General features: G+C 36.1%; 2 protein-coding genes across 9 annotated transcripts; both read left to right on the top strand.

The window, feature by feature from the left end:
- Positions 1–2558: 2558 nt before the first annotated feature.
- Positions 2559–7594, top strand: LOC114761271 (DExH-box ATP-dependent RNA helicase DExH18, mitochondrial). 7 transcript variants are annotated; one of them, XM_028950606.1, is made up of 5 exons: positions 2559–2650; positions 3476–6065; positions 6799–6869; positions 6987–7048; positions 7137–7594. In XM_028950606.1, the coding sequence occupies exons 2-3, from the start codon at positions 3619–3621 to the stop codon at positions 6830–6832; spliced, it is 2481 nt and encodes an 826-aa protein (XP_028806439.1). In that variant the 5' UTR covers positions 2559–2650; positions 3476–3618; the 3' UTR covers positions 6833–6869; positions 6987–7048; positions 7137–7594. The 7 variants fall into 7 exon arrangements, with proteins under 7 accessions (XP_028806439.1, XP_028806438.1, XP_028806437.1 ...); XM_028950605.1 differs by having other exon boundaries at positions 7134–7594; XM_028950604.1 differs by having other exon boundaries at positions 6975–7048.
- A 1798-nt stretch (positions 7595–9392) lies between these two features.
- On the top strand, positions 9393–14265 carry LOC114761259 (NAP1-related protein 1). Of its 2 annotated transcripts, none has more exons than XM_028950588.1 (10): positions 9393–9598; positions 10731–10853; positions 11010–11060; positions 11273–11344; positions 11554–11667; positions 11752–11813; positions 12210–12267; positions 12485–12541; positions 12708–12762; positions 13781–14265. In XM_028950588.1, coding segments are annotated over exons 1-10 (723 nt in total). In that variant the 5' UTR covers positions 9393–9469; the 3' UTR covers positions 13783–14265. The 2 variants fall into 2 exon arrangements, with proteins under 2 accessions (XP_028806421.1, XP_028806420.1); XM_028950587.1 differs by having other exon boundaries at positions 9394–9598; positions 12708–12752.
- Positions 14266–14495: the final 230 nt, after the last annotated feature.

Genomic DNA, 14495 nt, shown 5'->3' with positions numbered 1-14495 from the left:
TTAAACAATTAAGTAATTTAAATGAAAAAATATTTTTACTCAACTAAATTTAAAATTATTATAAGTAATAAATTAATGAAATCAATAACAAATTATTTTCATTTAACTACTTTTAAATAATTTAAATAAAAAATATATATATTCATTTAACTACTTTTAAAAATATTATAAATAACAAACAAATTAAATAAATAAAAAATTATAATCAAACAATTAAATTATTTGAAAACAAAATATATAATCATTTATTTAAATTAAAAAAATTATAAATAACAATTTTATATTACCTTCATCATTTCCCAACCTTGTTTCTTCTTGTCTGAGGTGATCTTCTTCCAGTCCTGCACGTAGATGGGGAACAGCGTCCACTGCTGACCAAGGAGGCGCACGTACTTGTTGTACAACTGGCCACCTTTCTTCGTCGGTTGGCCCAACTCATTGAGCGGCACAACCACTCGTCCGCTCGTCATCATAGACAGCTCTCTGGCTGTCAGCCTCCGATAGGACCTGTTCCCCTCAGTGTCTGCAAAATTTAATTAAGAAATAAATTATATATCAATCAATTAATACAATTTCTATATAAATTAAATACTGATCAAAATTTTAAAAAGTTAAATAAATACTTACCGACAAATTCCACCTCATAACCAGCCTGACGTCTCGGAGCAGGACGCTGCGCAGCCTGGGGATTCTCATTCCCCTGATCCTGCTCCTCCTCCTCCTCCTCGTCAGCAGCATCAGCATCAGCATGGGGTTGCTCATCCCCAGTAAAATGAGCCTCCTCAGTCCGCTCAATATCATCATGCTCCATAAAACTGAGGATATCCTCCTCGCTGAGATCGTAGTCATGAATGCTGGGGAATGGCTCACCAGCATCATGATGAACCTCACTGGGTCCAGCTCTCTCAGGATCAACTGGGTCCTTCTCGTGCCGACGACTCATCCTAATAACAACAAATAGTAATTATTTATAAATAAAATAAAATAAAAAATTATTTATAAGCCACAACATAATAAATTAAATAAAATAAAACATAAAATAAAAATTATTTATCAATAAATTACTATTTTTACCTGAAAATAAGGATCTGCAACTGAATCAGAACTCGAATATGTTTTGTGGAGAAAATTCAGCAGAGCTTCGCTTCCAGAACGATTGAAGAAGTGAAAGTGGGGGGGTTTATATAGGCCGAGAATTTCTAGCTGTTTTAGCCAAAACCGCTAGAAATTTCTAGCGGTTCTGGACAAAACCGCTAGAACATCCTAACGGTCAAGTGCCTCGGGAATTGACAGAAATTTCTAGCGGTTCGGGTAAAAACCGCTAGAAATTAGTAGCGGTTTTTACCCGAACCGCTAGAAATTTCTAGCGGTTTATAGGGAAACCGCTAGAAATTTCATAACATCTCGGGAAATTAAAATATTTCTAGCGGTTCATGCATCAACCACTAGAAATTTTCAGTATCTAGCGGTTTATTGGCCTGAATCGCTAGAAAATAAACGCTACAAATTTGGCGCCAAGTTCCCACCAAAACCCGGGAAATTTTCTAGCTCTAAATTTCTAGCGGTTAGATGGTAACCGCTAGAAATGTGTGGGCAATGGTCAAACCGTCGGTAATTTGCAACGGTTTTTCTAAAAACCGCTAGAAATGTTGGAATTTGTAGCGATTTTGTTGAACCGCTAGAAATGTTCCGCTGCTAATTCATCATTTTCTTGTAGTGATCCGAATTTTCTTAATAGTAAGTTTCTCGGCTCATATTTATAGACATAAATATTTAAACTATGTGAACCATTGGTGATAGTATTCAACTTAAAAATATAAAAATAAAATTTCATCTTTAGGGAAAAAAAACAGTTTTTTGGTCATTCAAATTTTAAGTTAGTTACAATTCATCAATTCTTCAACTATGACTAGGTTAAAATATTACATTCACTTTTTACAAAAATCAAATCAAATCTATAATTTAACCACTTCTATAATTTTTTTTGGACTCTGAGATCCGGTTCTTAATATAAGAATTGGTCGAATAATTTAAGTAGATTAAAAAAAGTAACTAAATTAATTATTTATAATAAATAAGTGTTGTCTTTCTTAAAATATGTTTATTAACAATGTGTATCATTTAAAACTATTATTTAATAAAACTTTTAACATATGCAACTATTATAATGATTACTTGAAAAAATAAATGAACATAAGAAATAAAGCATATCAATATTTTATATTGATGATCAAATTGAATATAATCTCTTATATTAACCACGGTCAAAAAACAAAAATCACTAACCAGATGTCAACATTTTGCATCACATGGGACCACAACGAGAGGAAGGGTTTTGACTGGGCCATGACTGTCCAGAGTGGATGATGGATAAACTTTTTTCGGATAGTAGTGTCTGGGCCAAGTAAATTAGTCATTGGGTCAATTTGAGGCCGAAATTAGATGTTTTTAAGTATTTTCTGGGCCGAGTAACTTACTCATTGGGTCAATTCGAGGCCCAGATTAGTTTTTTTTTGGGCAACACGAAGGTTTATTGTTATACGCACACTTTCCGCATTTTTTCTTCCTCACGTTCTGCTGGCAGCGCCGTACGGTAGCGGCGGTGGAGACAATTCTGGTTATCTGATTTCGCATTCAACCGGTGCACAAGGTAAAGTCCTTGGAAGCTAATGTCGCCTTTTTTTATTTACTACTTTGCACCTGATTTGATGTTAGCTCCTAGAGACAAGCCCTTGCCTTTTACATCTTGAGCCTTTTGGGCATTGGCTGATCCACTTATCTACTGTGATTTCCTAGATTTCGCTCATGAAGCTTCAATATGTTTGGGGAGGTGGTTTCAAATCATTGTGCGTGTTTGTGTGTGTGTGTGTGTGTGTTGTATAACACGAAAATATTGAAATTTTAGAGTTTGATTTTGTACCCGTAATCTAATTTTGCATTTTTAGTACAACCTATCTCTGAAAACTATAAGGTGACCTGTTGTTTTTAATCCGTTGTGATCAGACCTAGAGTAAGCCTTCAGCGGCAGTCTTAGATTGGGTATTTATTTCAAATGGTTTTATGGAACAAATATTGCTGCAAATCATTTATGCTTCGCAGTTCGAGGATATTCATTAGATTTGTTGAACCGAATTTCTATGATTTGGGATAATCATCTCTGGTAAAGAGCTCCTTCGTCTTCTTTTTGTGTTGCTGGTGATAGACATAAAAAGAAATTGTGGGTCCATTTGTTTAATGGGTAGGTTTAACAATACAGGAGTATATTAAAAATGTCATATTCTGTTCTACTTAATAAAGTGTATGATATCGTAAACCTGTCTTGATCAGTTCTGGTCCCGTCCTCAAAGTTACCAGTAAGCAGTGGAATTTAAATCAAATTTGAGGGCCGACAAAATTAAGCAATTTCAAGATAATTTCATTTTTATATTTGCTTTCCCTTGTTGGGATTCAGTACTTTTGCTTGTTTAATTTGCAGCATTGATGGCATCCAAGTTGCAGCAATTGCAATCCAAAGCTCGCCAATCATCACAATTTGGAATGGAATCAACTCAATGATATACATGGAATTTTGACGGGATTTTATTGATTGGATGACTTATCCTTTGTGAGTGCAATACAATGGCCAAAGGTCCTGCCTTTTCTCTGTTTCGAGTTTGCAGTCATAAGAGAAGTGCATCAAGGTTTCCAGCTCTTCTTTTGAATCACCATCACAGTTATGTGGGGCAACCTGAGTGTTCTTTTGCTTCTACTTATGATGTACCAGTACGCCCTTTTTCTACCCGGTTGGTAAATCCGGTAATTTTGACATATTTTACGTTAAGTTCAAAGGCTTCCAGTGGAAAAGTTCTCTTTCCTAGGTTATTTTCATCATTGGATGACAGCGACAATGATGATTTGAAGGACGGTACCCTCGCTGAATCAGAGTTTGAGTATGACGCAGATGCTGGGAGGCCTGTTGATTTTGAGCTTGAAAAGTATGATAATGTGAGTGTTTCTTCCTTGGATGGAGCCAGGAATGATGTGAATGATCCATGTAACTCAGCAGTTCTTGAATTGGAAAAGAATGTAGATAACGATGATGCAGATGAATTAGCAAAGGATGAAAAATGTGTGCAATTGGCATCTCGGGATCCTGTCGACTTATACCGAGAGCTTTGTAATGTTAAAGGGGGTCCATATATGGATAAAGAAGATTGGGAAATTGTGCAGGAAGTGTTTCATTACTTTGCCAGTTCTGGGTGGGCATCCAATCAGGCTCTTGCTATTTACATTGGTTTGTCATTTTTCCCCACTGCCGTGCACAAATTCCGTGATTTTTTTGCCAGGGCATGTCCATCTGATCTTGCTAATTACATAATCTCACTCGGTCCATCTGATGCTGCTGTGAAGTTTTTATTTCCTATATTTGTCGAATATTGCTTAGAGAATTTTCCAGATGAAATCAAAAAGTTCCGGACTATGTATGAGACAGCAGACCTCAGAAAACCGCACACTTGGTTTCCGTTTGCACGGGCCATGAAACGGAAGATAATTTATCACTGTGGACCAACAAATAGCGGTAAAACATATAATGCTCTACAAAGATTTACAGGAGCAAGCAAGGGAATTTATTGTAGTCCACTTAGATTATTGGCTATGGAAGTTTTTGACAAGGTCAATGCGATGGGGGTTTACTGCAGTCTCCTGACGGGGCAAGAAAAGAAGTATGTCCCATTTTCCAGTCATGTTGCATGTACTGTGGAAATGGTGTCGACAAATGCATTGTATGACGTGGCTGTTATTGATGAGATTCAGATGATGGCAGATCCATATAGAGGCCATGCATGGACAAGAGCACTGCTCGGATTGAAGGCTGATGAGATACATCTGTGTGGAGATCCTAGCGTACTGAATATTGTTCGAAAGATATGCCAAGAAACTGGGGATGAGTTGTGTGAGCAACATTATAAGAGGTTTAAACCGCTGGTAGTTGAGGCAAAGACCCTACTAGGAGATCTTCAAAATATTCGGTCTGGTGATTGTGTAGTTGCCTTCTCAAGGAGAGAGATATTTGAGGTTAAACTGGCCATTGAGAAACACACCAAGCATCGGTGTTGTGTCATATATGGAAGCTTGCCACCAGAAACTCGGCGGCAGCAAGCTAGCTTGTTTAATGATCAGGATAATGAATATGATGTTTTAGTTGCTAGTGATGCAGTGGGAATGGGCCTTAACCTCAATATTAGAAGGGTAGTTTTTAATAGCCTTTCAAAGTATAATGGTGACAAAATTGTTCCTGTTCCAGCATCACAAGTTAAGCAAATTGCTGGAAGAGCTGGTAGAAGAGGATGTATTTATCCAGATGGACTCACCACTACCTTGCATTTAGATGATTTGGACTACTTGATTGATTGTTTGAAACAACCTTTTGATGATGTCAAAAAGGTGGGTCTTTTTCCTTGTTGCGAACAGATTGAATTGTTTGCTGGAAAACTTCCAAATCTAGCATTCAGCCAACTGCTTGAAAAATTTGGTGAAAGTTGTCGTTTGGATCATTCATACTTTATGTGTCGATATGATCACATAAGGAAAATTGCTAATATGTTGGATAAGGTTCCAGGATTATCTCTAAAAGATCGGTTCAACTTCAGTTTTACTCCTGTTAATGTTAGAGATCCAAAAGCAATGTACCACCTACTAAGGTTTGCTACAACTTACAGTCAGAATGGCCCAGTCAATATAGCTATGGGTATGCCAAAAGGTTGTGCTCGGAATGATGCAGAACTCATTGACCTTGAGACTAGGCATCAGGTTCTATCTGCCTATTTGTGGTTGTCAAACCAGTTTAACGAGGATAATTTTCCATATGTGAAGAAGGCTGAGGCAATGGCCAATGACATTGCTAAGTTACTTGGTCAATCTCTTTCCAGAGCTAATTGGAAGCCAGAATCAAGGGGTAATGCAGCAAAAGGAAACACTGCCAAAAAGGAAGGTCAACCAGCATCAACCAATGCTGTGGAACTAAAAACTGAAAAAAAGGGCTTTGGTTATGCAAGGCCCCAATCGCTCATTAAATTGTTTAACAAGTAAGTTGCTCTATATTAGGCCAGGATCAAAATGTTTATTTTATTTCGTTGTATTCTGGAGCCCAGACACCTCTTCTTTCGTTAAATAAATTGTGTTTTTATTTTATTTTTGGAATATCTCATTTGCAGCGTTGCATGTGACATTCATGCATAAGGTATCTGGTTATTAATAGTGGCGTGCACTTTTATATCTCCTTTGGTTCATCTGTGCGTCTTATAAATTCTAGTTGGTGAATATAGTTGTGGCTTGTGGATTTTGTACAAGTGTCGCAGGTGGTTAAAAGGATGGAAGTATTTCATAAATTTCTGGTCTAATGATGAGTTAATTTTTCCAGTTGGAGTTGTTTTGTAGTGTAGTTTTCCTTTCTTCTGTTATTCTTTTATTGTATGTGGATACTCGAAGTGGGTGATCAAGATTGTAGAAGGGATGATTGTGATGCCATAAGCCCATAACAACCTTGTTGTCATGCTCAGTGAATCTTTTTTGAGTGGCTGGCTCTCATCTCCTATCTGACGAGTGTCATATACCTTTTTTCACCTCCCTGAGTACTCTGCACTCTTGATTTCGGGTCATCTCTTTTCTTATGTACGTTTACCCTTGTATGTTTCTCTGCTTGTGACCTTTTATTTTCCTCCGTCTACCTCTTATAATCCACAATGTGAACTCTGTCCTTGTTCAAGATTTTACTTATTCTTGCCTGTCTGACAACCAATTGTGCTTTGTGCAACTCAGGAAACAGCATGAAAAGTCCTTGCAGCTTGAGTAGTCGGACAAGGTAGCTGCTTAATGTAATTACTATTGAGGTAATTCTATTAAAATATGTATCTATTTGTAGTTAATATAATTTATATATATAGTTGTAATGATTATCTGGTGTAAGTTGATTGAATCTTGATGCTTCTCTGAAGAGGACATTGCAGCAATCCGTGCGATGTGGTAGAGACAAGTCTGTCAAACTGAAGTATTATAGCCCTTTAGCATGGTAAGTCTTTGAGTGGACAGTCTCTTAACTCTTGGGTTATTTAGTTCTGTTCTTATGCCACATTCATTTTAATTTTCTCTTTCAGCAGTAGATTCCGCTTGATGAAAATTATTTGGTGCAAGTTGATTAAATCTTGATGCTTCTCTGAAGACATTGATGATTCCAAGAGGGATGCGGCTGGGTGTTGAAGAAGGCAGAACTAATGCTGACTTTAGTTTATACTAGGAATAGAGGCTTACAGAGTATGTTATAGTTGAAATATCAAACGCTCCAACTTGGGTATGATAATGTACATCTGTGTAACTCACAGCACGCTAGATTCAACTCCGATAGGCAATCAGTTGTTAACATTTCAATTTGTTATGGTGTTATGTTTACATCCTATGGTATTCTGTCCAGGATTATGGAGTTGAAAGAGTCTATTCAATGTCCTTTTATACTTCTCTTTCGTTTCTGGACTCAAGTGGCATTATCAATGAGTTAATATTGTACGATTATATTTATGAGGTTCAAAATGATAAAGGAAATATCGTGGAATTCATATTATGTTGTACCTTTGGCCAAAAGAAGAGATATTATGTTGTACCTGCAAGGCTTTGTTGACAAATTTTCAGAGTAGATGATATAAGTTGTCAATGACCCATCCTCTGTCTCCTTTGTTCCTGCAGCTGTATAGGAACCTCTTTATGCATGGCTTGGATTTTGATGCAAGGCCCAAGAATCTAGGATCCAAAAGACTGGAACATTTTTTGTCAATATATACCAATGACTACACAGTTACAGATTTTAACTGGTTCAATCTTGAGGAAGTCATTATAATGCAGAAAGTCATTATTGTCATTACATGGAAAAACAGCGTGAGGGAATCACAAGACTTTTAACGTGGTTCAATATGAGAAGTTCATTATAATGTGGAAGCTATTTCAATTGTTAACATGAAAATTGTTGTCCTTCATGCAGGATGTTTAAATAGTTGGGACTAGTATGTCCACTTGTGGTCATGCTGTATGTTTTAGTCTCTTATTTGAAGCTGACAGGCAGTAATAATATTTGCAAAATAAATGAAGGAAGGAAACGATTCAGATTTTTTATGGAGAAACAGTCTTGTCGTTACTTGTGATAGATGTTTCTTTTCTTTTTTTTTGATGAGTTGTGATAGATGTTTCTAACCCGAGATTCACTGCGGTTTTATCTACGCGCTCCATCAACATTCTGCTGCACAATATGTTCAGACTGAGGTTTGTTGGGTTATTAAATTGTGTGGCATATTGATGAAAACGAAACTCCAGAAACAGTGTTATTCCATAGCAGAACTCATCCACAGAGTGGAAGTCGTGGAGGCTCTCTCTAATGATTGAGGATTTCTTTTGAGTAGCATTGTGGCCGACTAATTTGTTTTGGTTCAGCCATTAGCTGACATATTGATATTGAACTTTTTTTTTCCATTAAAATATTTATATTACTTCCTGTTGTAATTATAAGATTTTATTTATAAATTATAAACGAAGTCTTATAATTAGGATTGGAAGTAGTATTCAACCTCTATAGCTGATTTCTTAATGAAATACTTCCAAGTCATTCTATTTGTTTTATTTGAAAGTTATTTTTTTTTATAGTCCTCTTTTTTCTTTCAATTTTAAGATTTTTTAATTTTCAACGTAAAAATTATTTTTGTATCTCAGTTGGGCAGCACATAATATAAATTTTCATGATTTTTTAAAATTATGTTTTATCATTGTCAAAAATAGACTATAAACGTTATTAACAATAAATTAATGTTAATTTTTTTATTTCTCTGTGCACGGGGAAGTAAATTTAGTTTCTAATAAAATCGCAATATAAACAACTCTTTTTTATTCTACAGTGCAGATATTTCATATGACCAAGTTATTCCGTTGATCAAACCTTGAAAGTATGATTTTTTATTGTCAGTTTTCGATCATTTAAATCACGGCTCAAAACGTCTTGTTTATATGATTTATGACAAAATTAAAATAACAAAGTAAGAACCTAAAAGGGGCCATCAATAAGAAATTAATTTAAGATGATCTAATTCAATGGCATATAATATATTTTATTTTAATTTTAAAAATAAAATACTAACAGATAAGAGGTATTTTAAGCAAAATCCATTTTATTCGATGGTATAGGCGTATAGCTGTTTGCACTTTGGACGCATCAGACTCGGTGGTCCCACCTTCTTCAGTCCCAAAATATCTTTATCTGATAATCTTAAGCCAATGTTCGATTGAACGGTGGGCCCCACTCCGTCCCACGGTCTGTCCAACCCAGCACTACTTTTTGCTTCAGAAACCCCTCCGCTGATTTTCCGTCTCCCCCGACCACTAACCCTTGCGGACCTCCTTCTTTGCCTCAAAAAGTATTTAACTTTGCTGTCTCACATATTAGGGTTCTCTCAGAATGGTGGCAGACAAGGCCAAGAAATCTAAACTTGCAGAGACAGGTCAGGACGTTGATTCTGATCCCGTTGACGGTGAACTCGTTCTCTCTATTGAAAAATTGCAGGAAGTTCAGGATGAACTCGAGAAGGTTCAATCTTTTATTTCTTTGCCCTTCCATTTTTAACTGAATGCGTGTAATGTGTTTATATGTCTGTGTAATTGTAATACCACATTTCGCTGATCACTGTCGTCAATTATGGTGGTGCATTACTTGCAAGTGTGTTTTACATTCCCATTCCATTCACGGCAGAACAAGAAGAATGTGGGTTTGTATGATAATATTTTTTACTTCTCTAGAAGAAAGAAGTTGCTGTTGAGATGATTTAGCGACATTCATTGAGTTTGGAGGTTATGGCTTATTACGCACTTACGAATTTCAACAATGGGTTTGGTGGCTTTTTTAAAGCTTGTTCTTTGGAGGTCTGAATTATAGTCGTGAATTTATCTTTGCAGCGCATCTTTTATATTCACTTTAGTCAATGAGATCGTTGTCTAGTACTGTCTTGTAGAATCACGTCTTACTTCGAATCTATAACGATTTCATAATTTTTAGGATGTGTTTTATATATAATGCAATTTAACAGAAAATAATAAATATATAGCCAAAGCTACAAAGGGAAAGCCTTTAGTGAAAATTGAAGGGACCTCTGACTTTCTATACAAGATCGGTAATTGTTGGTTCCTTTTGGTGCTGCTTCTTTCGAATTCTATGGAGCCCTCCCCCTTCTCCATTTGTTGCTCAGGAAAAGGGCAGTGCTTTCTTTAATCATGCACAATTATGAATCGTGCTCCCAGTGGAATTATTCAACCCAATGTAATCTCCAAGGTCAAGTTACTAACTTCTGAAATGACGGCTGTTAATTAAATACCTTTGAGGATGTTTAACTGTCAACAAATTAACATATATGTATATATATTAAGAATATTTTTTTATTGATTGATGAGGCAGATAAGTCTGGATTGGTTGGCAAGAATGAAAGAATTTAATGTACTGTCACTAACACTAGACTGAGTCAGTTAATTATAGTTGAAATTCTGATGATTCCTATGAAATTACTTTTTGTATAAATCTCTAACTTTAAGGATGGAATTCTGATTAATAGCGATGGTCTTTTCCCTCTTTTGCTGCCCTCTTATCCCTTCACTCCCTCTGTGCTGTATTTTCAGTACTGTCACTATGAATCTCACATCGCTTCGTGATCATGTTTTATTCTTTACAGGTTAATGAAGAAGCCAGCGATAAAGTTTTGGAAGTTGAGCAGAAATATAATGAGATACGCAAGCCAGTCTATGATAGACGGAACGAAATCATCAAAGCTATTCCTGACTTCTGGTTGACTGCTGTTAGTAATCATTCATTTCTCTAGGAATAACATTGAAAACGGGGGATCAGGGGAGGGTTAAGTTCATCTACTGGCTATAAATCTCTTAGCTCTCTTTTTAAGTGACAGTGCTGTAGTAAATTTTCCATTTGACTCATTCTATCTTTCACTTTGCAGTTCTTGAGTCATCCTGCACTATGTGACCTCTTGACTGAGGAAGACCAAAAGGTTGGAAAGTAATCGGAAATTTGCTTACTTTTATTCTATTGAAGCCTTTTGGACCAACATTTTCCTTTGTTCATCATTCATAACCTTCATTTTTGCAAAGAGTTGAGAGCCTAAAGCTGTTTGACACTTGAGTTACTAATTATTCTGATATATATGTGTGGTATGCTTGAGCAATTTCTTATATATGTATTTTTTCTTTTCTGTGGATATAGATCTTCAAGTATTTAGATTCACTTGATGTTGAAGACTTCAAAGATGTGAAGCTGGGATACTCCATCACATTTGTGAGCTTCTCTTCTCAATCTTGCTGATTTGTTCTTGGGCATGATCTACTAACGCCCCTGTTCATTTTCTCCTTTGAGGGAGTTGTGATTTGTGAATATGTATTGTAGACCTTATATTTTCTACTGGGATCAACTTTCATCATTGATTGGCGATTGAATATGATGATTTCTTTTCTAACATGTTTTTTATATCTACAAATTCATAACAGAATTTCAAGGAAAATCCTTGTTTTGAAGATTCAAGGTTGACAAAAGCTTTCACATTTTTTGATGACGGAACAACTAAGATTACTGGTACAACTATCAAGTGGAAGGAAGGCATGGTAATTCAGTTATGATGAGTTACTTGGCATGTTTTCATTTTTCATTCTTTTGGGAACATTGATGATAGTTTCTTCTTTGGGAAGGGTGCTGCTAATGGAGTACATCAGGAGACAAAAGGAAGCAAACGCCCCCTTGCTTGTGAGAGGTATTTGTCTGATTAATTCATGGCCTGTTATGTGTGTGGAAAGTCGAAAGGACTGGTGAGACATTATGATAGCTAAGTTAATTGGTGAAAATGCTTATGGCCTCTAAAAATTTTTTGGATAAAGGATCTTGGCACATTATTCCATTATTGGTCAAGTTGTTAAGTCCTTGTGTTACACAAATATTTTTCATTGTGGGTTAGTGGAAGGTGTGAATAAATGCAATTGTTAATCTAAACCATGAGGAACGTCCTTGTATCCTGCATTATTAAACATTATTTGAAAGAAAAATCTTGGCCATTTTGGTATTGAAAATGTTGATAAAAAGTTTTTTAATGATTTCATTCATGGATCTATACTCTAAATGCTCTTGTTCCTTTTGCTTTTGGTTGATGCAGCTTTTTCAGTTGGTTCAGCGAAACACAGCAGAAGGATTTGGCAGAGTTTGGTGATGAGGTAAATTTATACATATTAGGAGTGTGTGGCATCCTTACCAATCTGAACCATGATCTACTGATCTCTTAAGGCAATGATTGCACTGTATGATCTTATGTGAGGGAAAATTCCGAGGATAAAAGAACGTAAAATATTTTAATATTATATAGCGTGAAAATTCAACAAAGTTGCGATATTCTTGTTTTCAAATTTACACAGGATGCAAATTGTGTTGCAGGTTGCGGAGATAATCAAGGAAGACTTATGGCCTAATCCTCTAAAGTATTTCAATAATGTAATTCCTTATCATTTAGTCCCATTCAGTTGTCCTGAATATTGGGCAATATACTTATTTCACTTATTCTTTTTATTCCAAATATATGTATAATGTGGGATCTTTATCAAAGTTTGTATTAATTTTACTTGCGCACGTGGATGATTTTATGATTGTTTTGTTGCAGGAAGCCGATGAAGAGGACGTGGACGGGGATGAAGATGGCGAAGAGGTAAGCTATTGTGCGTTCTTGGTGATTTAGTGACTTTATTTTTTCTCTGTTTTATTTATTGACCAAGTTTAATAGTTGATTTATTGACCAAGTTTAATAGTTGAAAGTGGCTCTCCATTTAATGTTTGACATGCTTACAAATCTAACTTAAGGACAAAGAAGTGCAAACTAGAAAATTGTGCTGTACTTCTCAAGCTCGCAGCATATAAGCTTGCACACTGACGGTGATGTGCATTAATTCATTCATACTTGGACATTCATGGCCTCATTGGAATTTGTAATTAATATATTCCTGGTCTCTTGGACATCTTCCCTGCCTCCCAATTCCAGGTTATCCTGTTCAAATGTAAAATGTAACAGAACTTTCCGCAGTAGAATAAAGTTTAATTGTGGCTAACATTTTGCATTTTATTTTGGGATCGGGTTGCCTATTTACAATAGGATACCCTGAAGTCAAGTTTAGCATTGTCCTCTTATTCTAGTGGACTGAAAAAAAGAGGGGGTGGGGGATACAAGTATTGGTTGGTTATTCTTCATTCTGTGGAGGAGGATAACACCTTGGTGTTAACATAGAGTCAATTTGACTCCACCAATTGTCAGACCAGACATCATATAATTGAAAATTTTGTATTAACGGTCATTTTCACTGAAAATCCTTTATAGAATATCATTAAAATTGCCTGCCATTTTTACGAGGGCTCATTTCTCCAATATAGGTGTTTTCTTTCCTTTCTTGCCTGCTCGACGGAGAGGGTAATGCATGCTTGCTTACCTCCACTTGAAGTTACAGAATTTGGCAATACTGATTTTTCATAATATGACGTTCAAATGTAGTAATATCTTCTGTCCACATTAAGGCTTGAATAATGCAAAAAAGAACGTAAACCGTCTTCACCATTTGTGGTATCCAATTGTTTGTCTGCTCGTCAATTGCGAGAAAGTACTGTATCTTGAGGTTGTTAATGCCTCGTACTGTCTATCGAATGTTCCTTTTACTATGTTCCTGACTTCTGATTGTCCTCGTGCAGGAAAATGGAGATGATGAAGATGAGGAAAATGGTGAAGACAGTAATGAGTGAGACAGCCAGACACGTCCTGGCTGGCCTTGTCTTTCGTTCAAGTTCACCAATCAGTAAGTACAAATTAAAGGGTTGCGTGGAGAAACAGTGTCACTGTCTCTACTGATACTGGTAACTGCTCTTTAGGCGAGAGATGTGCTGAGTGTCGAGTTTGAGTTGTTTATTCCATAGGATTGTGACTTTGTTTTCTTTTCGGCCTAATAGGATTGCTACTCTGTTAGTTTGCAAGTTTCCTGCTTTATGATAGGTTCAATGCCATATCCTTCCTTAACAAATATAGGGCGTTTCAGCTAATTTAAGGACTCGGTCTATACAAGGTCATTTTAAATCCATTCTTTGGTATGATGACCTTGTCAGTAAGGTGTTACCTATATAATCAAGGTCATATGCTGCCATTTTACTACTTGCAATGCAAATGCTTATAGTTTCTAGTCACAACTCATTGTTGATGTTTTTGGAGTCAGACTAAGTTGGGCTGACCTTTTTAATCATCAACTTGAACTGAAATGAAACTTCACTGGCTTTGGAAGAACCAATAACTGAATCTTGAAGAAAGATGAAAAGAAGAAATTAAATATATTCAAAATTTGAGAGCATACACTTCGTTCCGTGAAAGCCCCAAAAATCACATTCTTCCCGTACCATCACTTAAGCGTCCCGATCA

This window comes from Neltuma alba, unplaced genomic scaffold (assembly GCF_004799145.2).
Source record: "Neltuma alba isolate B1F8T4 unplaced genomic scaffold, ASM479914v2 tig00011113_pilon, whole genome shotgun sequence".
In the NCBI taxonomy this organism is placed as follows: domain Eukaryota; kingdom Viridiplantae; phylum Streptophyta; class Magnoliopsida; order Fabales; family Fabaceae; genus Neltuma; species Neltuma alba.
The sequence above is the reverse complement of the archived record's forward strand: the minus strand, read 5'-3'. Positions and strand labels throughout refer to the sequence as shown.